This window comes from Cotesia typhae, unplaced genomic scaffold (assembly GCF_013202065.1).
Source record: "Cotesia typhae breed Kobodo isofemale line unplaced genomic scaffold, CoteBio_Ctyphae contig_22, whole genome shotgun sequence".
NCBI classification, from domain to species: domain Eukaryota; kingdom Metazoa; phylum Arthropoda; class Insecta; order Hymenoptera; family Braconidae; genus Cotesia; species Cotesia typhae.
The window spans coordinates 3,311,905-3,327,377 of NW_027423728.1; the positions used below are offsets into that span (position 1 = coordinate 3,311,905).

At 31.6% G+C, this 15,473-nt stretch overlaps 1 protein-coding gene and 1 non-coding gene across 2 annotated transcripts; both read right to left on the reverse strand.

Moving 5' to 3' along the window:
- Window positions 1-3,841: 3,841 nt before the first annotated feature.
- Window positions 3,842-3,913, reverse strand: Trnap-cgg (transfer RNA proline (anticodon CGG)). Its single transcript has one exon. It is a non-coding gene; the product is annotated as a tRNA-Pro (tRNA).
- A 5,083-nt stretch (window positions 3,914-8,996) lies between these two features.
- LOC141523944 (uncharacterized) lies at window positions 8,997-15,395 on the reverse strand. Its single transcript, XM_074237530.1, has 9 exons — window positions 15,153-15,395; window positions 13,711-13,784; window positions 12,391-13,648; window positions 12,147-12,332; window positions 10,621-10,837; window positions 10,331-10,545; window positions 10,065-10,259; window positions 9,673-9,802; window positions 8,997-9,267 (listed from the first exon to the last, which is right to left on the reverse strand). The coding sequence occupies exons 1-9, from the start codon at window positions 15,345-15,347 to the stop codon at window positions 9,137-9,139; spliced, it is 2,601 nt and encodes an 866-aa protein (XP_074093631.1). The 5' UTR covers window positions 15,348-15,395; the 3' UTR covers window positions 8,997-9,136.
- Window positions 15,396-15,473: the final 78 nt, after the last annotated feature.

A 15,473-nucleotide genomic window follows, 5' to 3' on the forward strand; every position in this document is an offset into this window, starting at 1 on the left:
CAGCACTATCGCTATGAGATTTTCTCTCACACTCATCAATAATTCAAATTTTCTTTTAAATTTCAAATGGAATGACTATGTGATTTTTTTTCTATCTGTCAAAAAATTAATATTATTTCAGATTGTGATATTATTATTTTAATAGTTATAAGCCATAAAAAAATAAAATACATTTTATTAACTCTGTGAGATTTTTTCTCATCGCGAAAGTAAAGTAGGGAGTCAGAATTTAAGAAGTCGGGCCTGATCGGTACAGTTCGGAGGTTTCCGTAAAGAGTGTGTTTGTATTAGGGATGTGTATGTGGAGTGTAACAAGCGAGTGATGCGGAGTTAGCCTCAACCTAGTCGTTTTTAGTTTACCTTTAATATATTAATAAATATAAATTGATATATAAAATAAATAAATGAAAAATTAAAAAAAAAAATATATATATATATATAAGTTCAGTGCATATTAATTTATTCTAAATAATATTAATTATTGCAGTGCTCGAAAAAGGTAGGTTATTATCATTGATCTAAAAAAAAAAAAATAGCTCATAAAAATTGAGATGTTACTGTACTTAGAAAATATTCTATATTATAAGTTTGTCAAATTAATAATAATTTTTTTCTTTAATTTATGATAAGATGGAGAGACCAGTAAGAACTTGTAGAAAAAAAGCTACCCCGCCAGAATGGTTAATGGACGAGCAAAAAGATGACGGATGCAATGATGATGGATCGGACACAGATGCATCTGAACCTCATGACGTTAGATCAGAGTCCGAATATGAATTTGACGATGATAATGAAAATCTAGACAGCGATACTAGTGATATGAACAATAATAATAGTGATAACAATAATAATAGTGATAATAACAATAATAATGGTCCGGAATTGAATACTGAGTATATCTTAGGAAGAGACAAACGCACTAAGTGGACCTCCAATGTTCCTTCTCAAAACAAGAAGATTGCTAAACACAACATCGTCTTGAGAATTCCTGGTGTAAAAAAATGTGCAAAGAATGCAACTACTGTTGTCGACTGTTGGAAGCTATTTTTTTCTGATGATATGGTGAGAAAAATCGTGCAATACACGAATGTGGAACTTGACAAGTTGAGGGTATCATATAACGATCCTTTGAAAGTTCTTCCAACTGATATGGAAGAAATGTACGCTTTTTTTGGATTACATTACCATCTCGGATTATATAATGCTTCACATGTAAACTTAAAAGAATTTTGGGCCACAGACGGCTCTGCACCAGATTTGTTTCGGGCAACTATGAGTCTAAGAAGATTTTATCTTCTTTCCACCGCTCTAAGATTCGACGACATCACCACTCGGGACGATCGTAAGAAGACAGATAATTTAGCTCCCATTAGAGATTTTTCTGATCAATTTATCGAACAATGCAACAAAAACTATACGGTTGGTGCGTATACAACCGTAGACGAAATGTTGGAATCATTCAGAGACCGTTGTAAGTTCCGGCAGTATATTGCCAACAAGCCAGCAAAATATGGAATAAAAATTTACGCATTGACTGACTCCAAGACATTCTACACCCTTAATTTAGAAATTTATTGTGGTGCACAGCCTGCTGGACCTTTCCAAAAATCGAATGCTGTTATTGATGTGATGAATCGACTTTGTGCACCAATTTTAGATACTGGTCGCAATGTAACTTGTGACAATTATTTTACCTCGGTTCCATTAGCTGAAGATTTTGTGAAAAATCGTCGCACTACTCTCGTCGGGACAATAAGAAGAAATAAGAAAGAATTGCCTTCAGAATTTGTTGAGGGTAAAAATCGTAACATTTGCAGTAGTAAGTTTTTATTTAATGATTACTGCACGATTGTTTCATATGTCCCCAAGAAAAAAAGAACGTTCTTTTATTGTCAACTCTTCATTCTTCAGATAAAATTGATACTAGTTCTGGATTCAAGTTAAAACCGGAAATATTAACATGTTATAATCAAACGAAAGCGGGTGTTGACGTAGTCGATCAATTAAAAGCTAAATATTCTGTTGCCCGAGAAACGCATCGTTGGCCTATGGTCATTTTTTATTCGTTTATGAATATTGCTGGCATAAACTCACAACTCATTTGGAGTGCGAATACTGAGAATAAAACGACTCGCCGATTTTATTTACGTGAATTGGGTAGTCAGTTGATAAGACCACACCTAATTACTCGTAGTAAAATACCTGGCTTATCCGTTGAACTTAGAAATTCTATCAAAAAAGTTGGAGTAATTCCATCTGAACCCATTGAAAAAAAAGCAGACTACGGGAATTTGTGGCTGGTGTCCACGGAGGTCAAATAAGTATACAAAAAAAGTTGTTCAGTTTGTTCAACTTCTATCTGTCCGGAACACTCTACTTTACTTTGTCCTGATTGTAAAAACTATATTACTGTGACTGAACAGTGATTGACTATTAAATTATACTAGTCTGTTATACCAATGAACCATATATAATTTTTAAAAAATGTATTGATGGTTGATGATTTGAAAATTTTATGGAAAAATATTCTTTAATTATTTTAATGTTAGGATGATAGTATGAATCAAAGATTGATCTCCATAATACTAGTCTTGTTATTCAAAATTATAATTTTCTTAATTTAAAAGTGAACTAACACTGTAATACTATTCAAATGTGTTAATAAGTCTAAGTATTAGTAATTTTAAGATTTTCTGTCCAGTTCATTTAATTAATTTTAAGTTTAAATATTAATTCGTATAGTTTATGAAAATGCAATTTAACGCAAATAAAATAAAACCAAATATTATTTTTAAATAAGTCAATTTTTTTTTTTTGAAAGAATTTTATCTTGTTTGAAATTTTAAAAATTGAAAGGGCTACAAAAGCATATGTGCGCATGCGTGCACATGCGCAAAAGGCGTGAGAGTTTTTCTCATCGCGGGAGTAATGATAGTGAATCGTTTAGCGGTAGTGCTGAAGGGTTAAAATACTTTTAAACATTTTCACTAATAATTTCTTTTTTAATTTTATTTAATTTTCACATGTGGATTTTTTAAAACTATTTTTATGACACTGAAGTTGATAGATATTGAAAATTTTTTTTATAATTTTTTAGCAATTAAATTAATGACATAAAAATTCATTTAGCAGATATTTAATAATTTTTCTAATAAATAAATTACTGCATTAAAAAAAAATGGACATTTAAAAATTTTAAGGAATTAAAAATGCAATTTTTTCAAAATAGTTTTTTTCGAAAAAATTTTTTTGTCAAATAAAATTAAAACAATTGTGAAGTGACAGCTATATTTAATGTCATATTAAATTATTATAAAAACCTTTTTTTTTATTGTAATTAATTTATTAAAAAAAATTTTTAAATTAACAGCTGACGGCTAACCTCAGTATTATGTTTTTTTTATGATTACTTCACTGCAATTAAATTATAAAAAAACGTTTTATGTCTGTCCACTTCAGTGTCATTTAATTAATGAAATGTAAGATGAATATTATGGATTTAATTGCAACTATGTATTGTGATCTATGTTTGATGCTCAAGTGAACATCGCATTGAGTTTTTTGAGGAGTTTTGTTAAATTCATGACAGTGCACTTCAAAAGGATGAATGTGCTAATTAGTTTATGTTTTATTAATTAAAAATGTCATTAGTGGGAAGCTTAATAAATTAATGATAATTATACTAACAAATTATTGTTAATTAACTTATTGAGGTGATTTTTGACAGTGACAGTGTTTTTTTTGCTCCAAAATTTTTTTTTTGTGAAATTTTTAAAAAATTGAACTGTTTAATAAATTTTATCATTTTTTTTTTGTTGAAAATTTCAAAAATAAAGTTTCTGGGCTCGTCCGGGATTTGAACCCGGGACCTCTCGCACCCGAAGCGAGAATCATACCCCTAGACCAACGAGCCAATAACTACAGATGTATTTTTAAAAACATAATTTTAACATCTACCAAATATCTTCTTGCTAACCATTAAGTGTTAAAAATCTAAATTTAAGACATATCAAAATATTTAAGTTTTATTTTATTTAAGACAATTATTGTATACAACGAGATCTATCATGTTATAGCCAGTTGTTAAATATCTTTAAGAAATATATACTAAGTTTTTAATGTAATTTTTATACTTAATAAGCCAAACTTGTATTAATGTCAAAATAAAAATGATCTTTTCAAAAAAAAACCAACGAGCCAATCAGTCTCAAGCCGGCAACGGTACGAGATAGATCGTACGTTGAGAGCGTGTCTCTATTTCATACATTTTTTTTATATTATTAATGCGCAAGCAGTATATAAAATTGTGAAGTTGTTTATAACAAATAAATATTGCTAATTCAGTGTGTTTTGATAGTGTCCAGTTATTTATTTATAAATAAATTCTGGTAAACGCGACCATACACAAAAACCTATCCTCAAAATGGGTGAAACTGGCGACGCTTCCCAGACCCCAGCTAATTCTACCGGACCACAAACACCGGCTATAAAATCAACTATTAAATATAATGCTAATTTATTAGACAACAAAATATTTAAGGAATTTATCGAAACGGGTATGATTGCCAGAAATGTCCTAAAAGCTAACAAACAAGTAGCACGGGGTGCCCAACCTCAAGCAACTCCGCAGCAGAGCGTCTTCAATGTCCGACAGCGACCCGAAAGATGGCGCCATGAGTCACGACGGTGATGAATTTTTAAAACCGCGCAAGCCCGCGAAGTTAAGGCGCACATCACAAACAGCTGGAACAAGTACCAACAATAAATTCGATCCCCCCACGGAATCAGATTTATCTGACAACGAACTATCGTTAACTAATAAAAGAAATCATAAGGGCAAGAGAAAAGTAACTCCAAAATTAAATACCAACAGCGATCAACAAACTAGCAGTCAAAAAGACACAATTGCACAATCGGAGCAAAATAAAAAATCGAAAGGTAAACCACCTCCTATTTTTGCTAAAACTAGAGGTATTAAAGAAACGACAATTCTACTCACCACAAATAATGTACCTAAATCAAGTTTCATACTTCGTGAATTTCATAATGAATATATGAGGATTTATCCTAATGACCTCGCGACCTACGATTTAAGCATAAAGGTATTAAAGGAAAAGAAAATTCAATTTTTCACTTATACAGCCAACATCGGGCAGCGCCTCAAACCCTAACATCTCCAGGATGGAAGAATTAACTCATCATTCAAAAACGATATTACGAACGAATTCAGGAAAATACACGACAAAATTTCAGCAAATACCTCCAGAATCGACCAAATAATGGCCGCTTTCTTCACCGAGGACGAATAATGGAGCAAGTACAAAAAAATCAAAATTACCGCCATAAATGTCAATTCAATTGGTACTATCAAACGTAGATACGATCTGCAAACCTTCATTGATCACAACAAGATTGATATATGCCTTATATCCGAAACAAAATTAAATGCCAAGCATAGAGTCCAATTGTCCAATCACCAATTGGTCAGAACAGACAGACCCAACTCAACCAAAGGTGATGGGACTGCTATAGCCATCCACAGCAAGCTTAAATTCACGACAATTCATTTTCCCAATTCTTTCAACAACAAAGTCATAGAGTTTACAGCTATAAAAATAAAAATATCCAAAAACTAACTTAATAACAATTAGCATCAATTATTATTAAGCATAATTAGCTGGCAAAACTGATTAGCTGGCAAGTCATAGAGTTTACAGCTATAAAAATAAAAATATCCAAAAACTAACTTAATAACAATTAGCATCAATTATTATTAAGCATAATTAGCTGGCAAAACTGATGAAAGATTTTAAGCTCGACACCAGCAACAACTACTACCTGATAGCAGGTGATTTCAACGCAAAGAGCACTACGTGGGGTGATGAGACATCAAATGACAGAGGAGACACCAACTACCGTGAACGTATCAGCAATATTGAGATTTACAAGAAAGCCAACATCACCAGAATCGATTAGTTTGTCCTCAAACTCTGCAGGAACTATTATGCCAGCTACATTAACATCGGCAACTCAATAATGAACAACTTGAGCTGTCCCGACGATAACATCTGTCTTAATACTTGTACATCTGGATACATCACTCCAGAGATGTTCACGTTCTGTGATCGCAGAGGACGACTACAAGATGGAAATAACCTTCCAATCATCTACCACGCGAGACGACATTGCTTCAATAAAAAGCTAACAACCGAACTTTTTGAAGACTCAAATATGATGTTCTCGACATCACTGCCAAAAGTGGACCTCTGCGACACACACCGTCTTAATAAAAGTTACTGGTGGCTCCAGACAGATGCTGAATACCTAAATGAAATCAGGAGAAGAACAGTTTGGGACCATTAAATCAGACTACAACTCAAGATGACCCTCAGAGTTTTTTTTTTATAACATCAGTGCGCCTATCATTCGGCAAACCTGTAAATATGTATAAAAATAGTTTAGTTTAATTTATTATTCTCTCATCATCCATGCCTCTTCCCCGTCCTACTCCTTATCCCACACCTTCCCCCTAAATATTTAGATGCTTTTATATTACACAACTTTTTGCATAAGGAATTCAAAAACATAGTCACTGTTTATTGGGAGGCTCAGATAAAGAGCATTAACTATAAAAATCCGCAAGAATTTTTCCCCAAAATTAACCGTATGCTCAGACCGAAGAAAGACATCAGTACCAACGCATTAAAAATTCCAATAGACAACAGTACTCTCAGCAATCACTGCTGAGAGTAGAATGAAATTATAACTACGGATCCTGATACAAACTTGCATATCATAGGTAAATATCTCGAAAGCATAAACGCTCCAAGATACACCAATTTTGGTACCATTACCAAATTAAGTGTCGACACGGTAGTAACCAACATCAAGATGATGAAAGACAGTATGAGAACTACAAAACGGTCATTCGAGGATTTCTCACCGAGTAAGCCAGCCGACTACCAAGAAATTTGATGATGACGATCCTAAATTTTTATTCAGCTACATAGAAGTTTCTTTAATACTCAAAAAATTAAAAAACAAACCCTCATCAGGACTTGATAACATTCCTACTGTCGTCTTAAAGAACCTACCAGAACCAGTCATAAAAGATTACACTATTATATTCAATAATGCAGTCAACGATGCTTATTACCCAAGTCGATGGAAAGCTGCCAAAGTCCTACCGATTCCAAAGAAAGATAAAAATCTGGAACTACCTCAAAGCTACCGACCGATCTCACTCACCATGAGCATAAGTACAATTTTTGAAAGATTAATTAAAAAGCAGCTAAATATCATTATCACTAATTAAAAGATTATTGGTGGTTATCGCAAGTTCCAGCTCACAATGATGAAATAAGAACTCTGTGGGAGCATTAGCTCATTATACTCTGCAAGCCAATTACAGCGATTTGAAAATGAATTTTTAATTCTAAAACACGTGCAAAAACTATATTATTAAGTGTTTATTATTGATATAATACTGTAAATATGTATATATGTATATATCTCTTCCCTCAACCTTTTCCCATCGTCCCACCTCCTTTACCCTCACCCATTCCCAAAAATAAGTCAGATGTATTTTTTCATACCATAGTTTTCCTAAAAAATCAACAGCTCCAAGAGTGAAGTAATTTTCTTTAGAAGAGCATGTAACCACCTAAAAGTATCTCAGTATAACCGGATAAAAGTACCTAAATTTAACGTAAGAGATCAAAACGGAACTCTTACTGATATCCCAGTCAAAAAAAAACAATTAAATATCTAGGAATCACATTCGATCACCTGGCCCATTATACAAAACACCATAAAATACAGCTTGAAAAAGCAAGAACTGCGACCAAGAACAACACCAGAATATTCTACAATAGCACCTTATGGTGCAGGGTCAAAGCCAAACTTATATGTTACCAACTGCTAATAAGACCCCTTCTTACTTATGCAGCCCCGATGCTGTGGAATATGAGCCCCACAGTGATGGAAAAATACCGCAGACTAGAAAGATCCGTGCTCAGATCGTGCATACGAAAATATAGAAAGGCTGAAACCAATTATCGTGAAAGAATCAGCAATGCCAACATCTACAATATGGCTAATATAACCAGGTTGGACTGCTACTATTTAAAACTATGCCGCAAATACTTCGCCAGCTACCTAGATATCGGCAACCCAATTATGACCAACCTACGCTGTCCAAGCGATGAAACCTGCATTGAAAGATGCTCAACTGGTTATTTAACACCAGAAATGTTCACGTTCTGTGAAAAAATTGGAGTGCTACAGGATGAATTCAATCTGCCCATCATTTACCACATAAAACGTCACTGCACCTGCAAAAAAATAAATAATGACAATGAGCAAGAAATAATCTTTGAATTCTCCAAAGCACTACCAAAAGTCAACATTATCGACAAACACAGACTGAATGAAGACTATTGGTGGCTGAAAAATGACGCCAAACATATTGATGAGATCAGAAAAAGAACGACCTGGAAGCAATAACTCCGCTGAATGAATACGCCCAACTTCGCCAGAAGCTAATAATTTTCAACGCTTATCATCAGATAATACTTGTAAATATGTAAATAAAATATTTCATGTAAATATCTCCCGTTTACCCTCCCAATTTCCATCTCCCTTCCCCTAAAAGAGGTCAGATGTATTTTTAAAAAACACTATTTTTTACATCTAAATTAATAATCTACAATAACGTAATATTGTTAATTACAAAATATCGTCAACTTAATAAGTTATTTATTTATTTTGTAAATGCTGAGATCTACCTTGAGTAGCATGGCATTAGTTAGTTGTAATATTTATCGAGTTTTTTTTAAGTAATTTTTAAGTTTGTTTGATTATGTATCTTCGTTTGTGACTAATAAAAATTATCTTTTAAAAAAAAAAAAAAACCAACGAGCCGAGGTTGGATCTGCGTTTTTTTAAGTAAAAAATTAATGAAAATTCTGGAATTTTTCCATTAAAATGAACAGAAAAATTTTAAAAATGTGATTTTATTTGATTTTCATGTAAATTTAATAAATTTTATTAATAAATTACAATTAAATTCACAAATTTTAATAATTACTCCAATTTAAATTTAAGTATTAAATATTAAATAATGAATAATTTATAATTAATCGTGAGATGGATCAATTATTTGTCCACTGAAGATTATTGTTTCGTCTTTTATAATAAAAAATATGAAAGGACGATTTACTGTAAATTTGATTTTGTGAGCCATGCAGGAATGATCATCAAGTTCGCCTGAAAAAATAAATTATATTTTTTTAATTAATTATTATTTAGAGTCGGTTTTAACTGCTGTGGTCATGTCACCGACCTTAATTGTTGAGACTAGTACGTCGGGGTCTTTTTGAGTCTTAATCTACGCGGCAAGGGTCGAATATCAACCAAGATAGTTTCTAAGACCAGCTTGGGATTCGAACCCACGCTTGACCAGTGAGCCAGTCCGAGTGCTCTATAGGCCATGCGCCTTAGACCACTCAACTAACCTTACCGGTTTGAATTATATTTGTTGTTAATAATTAAAATTTAATTTACATATTTATCAAAATTTTTTTGAGAAGAAATATAATTTTCAAGCAATCAGAATATTTTGGAGCACTTATTTTTAAATTGACGTCAAAAGTACACCGTTAATATACTTACAAAGATGATAAAGTCCAGCACATTCTCCTTCATTTACTTTTATGACAGTTTTTTGTAAGATTCGACTAATTTTTGCCTTTTCAGACACACAGCAAAAATTAGGATTGTCCAATGTGTTGTTAATATTAATCTAAAAACAAAATATTATTATTATCAGAGAATAAAATAAATAAATAAATGAAAACTAAATATATAACAATTAAGTATTTCACGACCCAAATGCCAAAAGTGCGTATATCAATTTATATGCTCTTTTGGCTTTGCAGTGCCAAAAGGGCGTATACATTTTTTTTTTACTTATCGCTTTATTACCCTGATTAAAAAAAAGTATTGAGACAAAGAAAGAAGTATTGGTTTTCTAGTGAATCCAAATAATAAATAACTCAAATTACCTGGTCTGAATAATTTTGTAAGTTAATAAAACTTTGAATTTTAAATTTCGGCAAAGATAATTCAACAATTTCTAATTTTGCGTGAATTTGAAAATCAGTGTAATTAAATTTATGAAGATTTTCAATAACATCAGGCAAAGCATTTTCCTCATCTGGCAAAATAACAATCATTTTAAGCTCTTTATCTGTATCCGTCTGAAAAAAGTAATTAGTATCATCAAAAAATCCAGGTAAGTAAGTCCAATTCTATAATGTTTAATTTTTACCCTCAAAGGAAGCTCAATAATTCCAGCAGGTAATTCATCCATATGATAATAATAAAATTTATTTATTTGCAGCATTGTACATACAGACTTGTACGTATTTTGTCCAACGTAAAATAATTTGTGATCATTAAACAACCGGTCGAATGAATGTACCCAATTGGCCTGGAAGTAGCCAACGCCGGCGAGAAGTAAGGATGTATCTTCACTGATCACACCTGAAATTCAATATGAGAGTAATAAAAATTAATCAAGAAAATTTCGACTAAGTAATCGTTAATAAATTTTCATACTTTCATTGCTACTGATGACATTTTGTACATAATTGTTGGTTTTATTCGCACCCCAGCGATTAATTTGTTCAACAACGTCATTTACTTTTTTGTAGTCGACACTCAATGGATCTGACTGGTAAGCAGCTTGAATCAAGTTCTTGTATTCTGGACGAATTTTCACGTTTTCAGGCAGGAATATTTTATCACCCAGAAACAATTTTGTTTTGTTGATATCCTGAAGATAAATAATTTATAAATTAAAAACTCTAGTTAAGAATCTTATCCTTAGGCATAATCGACTACTAAAAGTAACTAAATTTAATCCGACAGTGTGCTAACTTAATCCACTTTTACACGAAAAAAAGTAAACTGTAAAATTCACCCGGATTACGGTTAATTTTTGTAGTTTCAAACAATAAAGCGGACATCGGGGTATCAAAAATATAAATATTACAGAACTTAATGTAGGAAGTGTAAAAGCCACAATTTATAATTTAATATCGAAAATAAGTGATTAGTAGCTGTCACTGTAGTAAATAACGACTCTCTTATCTTAAAAAATTACAATTTCAAACAGTAAAAATTGCCGTTTCAATATATAGTACATACTATGAGAAGGGTAACTTAGATGAGGAGAAGGGGTTCTCACTCTAGGAGAATTTAACATTTGAAACAGTAAAAATTCTACTTTTAAAGTTGCTTATATTAAAAATTTAGTAACTGTATTTTATACTTTTTACATTTCATGCACGGAAAGAACAAGATGACACTGAATATCATTCCAGATTATACTCAGTGATATCTGTGGTGAAAAAAAAAAAAAAAAGATTAGATAGTAACTAGTATAATCCAGATTATACCTAGATGTGATATCTAGATTATACTCTTTGTAATCTGGATTATACTCATTGTAATCTGGATTATACTCACTGTAATCTGGATTATAATCATTGTAATCTGGATTATACTCATTATAATCTGGATTGTACTAGTTATTATCTGAAACTTTTTTTCACTCCATTTAATCTTGGATGATATCCAATGTATCATCTTGTTCTTTCCGTGTGCGATCATTTTTTAGGTACGAAATGATAAATATCAGAGTCAAAATTCTTAATTATTATACTTTAACATTTTTGACATTGATATAGCAAATATTACTGTTTGAAATAGTATTTTCTTTCATGTAAAAAATAAATTGTAGCATTTAAATGATAAATATGTTACATAGTGATTAATAAAATCACGATTTTACTGGTTGAAATGGTAATTTTTAGCAGTTGATCATTACTTATTATAAATCGACTACTATTTATTACAATTTAATTCTTTCCATATACAAAACATTCAATGGATAAATCGATTTCCCTGAAATCTTGGAATAGTTTAATTTCATCTGCTCCAGACCAGATTAAAGATCCCGAAACTACGTATGTTATGGACCAATAAACAGGAATGCGAATTTCTCTTAAAATTTTGTATTATCAAAATGTATAAAGCCGATTGGCGTATAAATAAATAAATAAATATATAAACTAACAAACCTTAAGCGAATCCACTAAAAATTTTATAGGACGTAATTCTTCCTTAGATATTTTTTTAGACAAATGTAAAGTATCATCTAATTCCTTTTTAGAGTCACTGCAGGCTCCATTTTCAGCCATCAATAATAACAGCGCAAAATTAATAGGCGAGATAGCGTAATTTGTGGTATTGTCTCTTAAAACAGCCTGAAAAAATCATAGACCAATTAAAACAAGCTCTAAGTAATAAAACAAACTTACTTACCTTAGTCAAGTCCAGACCAAATTCATTGATGCTGTTAATAATGTTATTCAGCGTCTCATTCTCTGAAGGTTGCAGTGCGATATTTTCAAATTTGACATCTTTGTCTACTTCAAGGCAATTATCCAAATCAGACTTTGGGCTTTTATGCGAAGAATCTGGCTCTACTTCATTGGATTTCACTCTTGATTCAATCACCAGTAAGCCTGTGGAGTTTTTATCATCAACTTTATTTTCGGGTTTCGGAGTTTCTTCAGAAGGTACTGATTCAGTTGTTGTCTTCAACGCTTCAGGTTTCTTTGAGACTTTATCATCACTATCAGTGTCAAAGGGCTTTTCATCATCTTCGTCGCTATAGTCGTCACTTGGTTCAGTTTCAAACCTTTTCGGGGTAGCTGGCTTATTTGGTCTTGAAGGATCATCTTTTTGTAGACTAGATTCATGATCATCATCAGTGCGTCCACCAGAGGACGGTTTATCGTTTTTAGCAGTGGTATGACTTGATTCAGATATCTTTTTATCATCTTCATCATCTTTAGGAGATTCAGGGCTCTTAGTCTTTTCAGTTACTGGTTCATCATTTAATTCAGTTGGACTTGTTTTAGGCGCTGCTTTAGAATAAGGATTCATTGGTGTTGTTGCAGTATTTTTATCATCTTCCTTAGCATCTGCATCACTTGATTTAGTCTTTGAAGCATCATCATCATCAGTATGTTCACCAGAAGACGGTCCAACAACTTTTTTAGCAGTAGTACGACTTGGTTCAGTAACAGCAATTACACCATCATCCTTTTTATCATCTTCACTATCTTTGGTAGAAGATTCAGGAGTTTTTAGTTTAGTAGTCTTCTTATCATCTTCAGAAGGTACTTTGGTAGTTTCTTTAGCAGGTGTTACACCATCAGTAGTATTTAAAAGAGGTTTAGAAGTACTACTTTTATCAGCAGTTGGCTTACTTAAAACTTCATCATCTTCATCGTCTCCATCTGGACTAGATTCATATGATTTTGGACTAGTTTTTTTTGGACTCAGTGTAGTTGCATCCATTTTACCAATATCACTTTTTGTTGCATTCATTTTACCAGGCTTTGGACTAACAACGTCGTCATCTTCATCATCGTAGTCTTTTTCATCTGGTTCAGAGTCATATGATTTTGGACCAGTTTTTTTCGGACTCGGTTTAGTTACATCCGTTTTGCCGCTATCACTTTTTGCAGTGACATCTTTTTTTTCAGGACTGACAGCAGTTGAAATATCTGAACTGCAAATTAAAATAAAATAAATATATATTTAAAATTATTTCAATTATGAACATTTATTTACCTCAAAGTTGTAGTTATTTCTTCAGCTTTATTTGCTGTTGGATTTTGAGCACCGCAAAGTCCAAGTTTCTTAAACTGTTTTGTAAAATTTATTAATATTACTCAAATATAATATGATTTAAATTTTTTAAAACGAGAATATTCGATTTTCTTAAAAATCTTGAAGAACAATAAAATAGTGAGCCGGTAAAAATTGATCATTTCAAAATATTTAAAAACAATATATCCACTTGTGTATTATGTAAATCTTTATCTTAAGTTATTATGTAAATTTTATACTTTAATACATCGCGTTACTAATGCCAAAAGGGCGCAACATTTACGTATATATATTTTTCTCAAAGCTATGTTTTCAAAAACGGTACCCACGATTCCTCAAGAACTCATCAACCGATCTTGATGAAATTTTAGCCAGGTCTTCGAGTTATAATTCACAAGGTCTTGAACGGAAGATTTTTTTTTTTTCAATTACAACTATTTAAAAAAAAAAAATTCCGCGAAATTTTCAATTTTTTTGTAAAAAAACTCTGCTAAAAATCCAATTTTAACATTTTTTTTTTCTTCCGTTTAAGACCTAGTTTGAAGTCTTAGCTAGAGTACATATTTTCTTTTTTTCACTTCAAATGATCCTGCTAGGAGTTCTACTGATCACGCGGACGCGTCTTTTTTCCGAGAGCTCGCCGGAAATGACGTCACATTAGCAGAGTTTTTAATATTTTTTTTTCAAAATTTCCATAATCTCTCATTAAACATGTATCTTTAAGATAATAATAAGTTTGAATAAAATATTTCATTTTTTCTATTAAAAAAAAATTGTTGAGATAGACCATTTTTTCCCGGAGGAAACCCATGTTACTCCTTAAAACATAAATGTTAAACTCAACAGACATTTATTGCAAAATATTATTTTAAGTTTTGACTTAATAATCTCATTTTTCAAAATAAAATATAAAAAGAAAATAATAAAAAACAGAAAACTCTGCTATGGTTTAGTGGCGCGATAACTCTAAGATGTCATATATTAGTTTTTTATAAATAATAATTTAACAACAGTGAATTGAACGCTCATATTAGCTAAAAAATTCAGTCGTGTGTTACTTTAGATAATAAAAAAAAAATTATTCCGGTACAATCTTTTTTTTGACCAATTTCCCTGCCACATACACCCATCCTTACACGAACCTCCAGAAAAGATTATGTTTAATGTTATTATTTGCTATGTTAAGCAAAAAAATTTTTATTGAAATATATTTTATGTGCCTGACAAATTATTTGACTTGATATAAGTGTATACATATAAACCTGTAAGTGCGATATGAATAACAAAAAATCAATTTCAGTTTCGAGAAAACTGATTTTTTTGAAATGTCGAGAGTAGAGCACAACCTCAACGCTTCGCTTATGAGGCGTGCAATAAATAAAAAAATGAATTTAATAATTTACCATTTCACAGATATTTGATACAATTGGAATACCATGGCAGTTGCAATCACAATTTGGTACGGAAATAGCCGACGAATTTCCATTATGTAAAGAAAAAGGAATTGCTAAATTATTCAACCCTAATGGTGAAGATGATGAATTAGTCACATTACACCCGCCCGTAAGTACAAGAACTAAATTTAAAAGCGGCGTCATAATAAATACACAAATTTACACTCTTAATTTAAAATGAATCTTGTGTAAAAAAATATTACTAACTGAACACACAATTAACTTGCAGATTATTTATAAGAAGACACATCGCGAAGAAATCAGTAAATA

Coding starts and splice junctions, on each gene's coding strand:
- LOC141523944 (XM_074237530.1), bottom strand. CDS start 15,347: ATGACGCCGCTTTTAAATTTAGTTCTTGTACTTACGGGCGGGTGTAAT. Junction 10,546..10,620: donor TGTCATCAGTAGCAATGAAA/GTATGAAAATTT, acceptor ATTGAATTTCAG/GTGTGATCAGTGAAGATACA. Junction 10,260..10,330: donor TTATTGAGCTTCCTTTGAGG/GTAAAAATTAAA, acceptor TACTTTTTTCAG/ACGGATACAGATAAAGAGCT.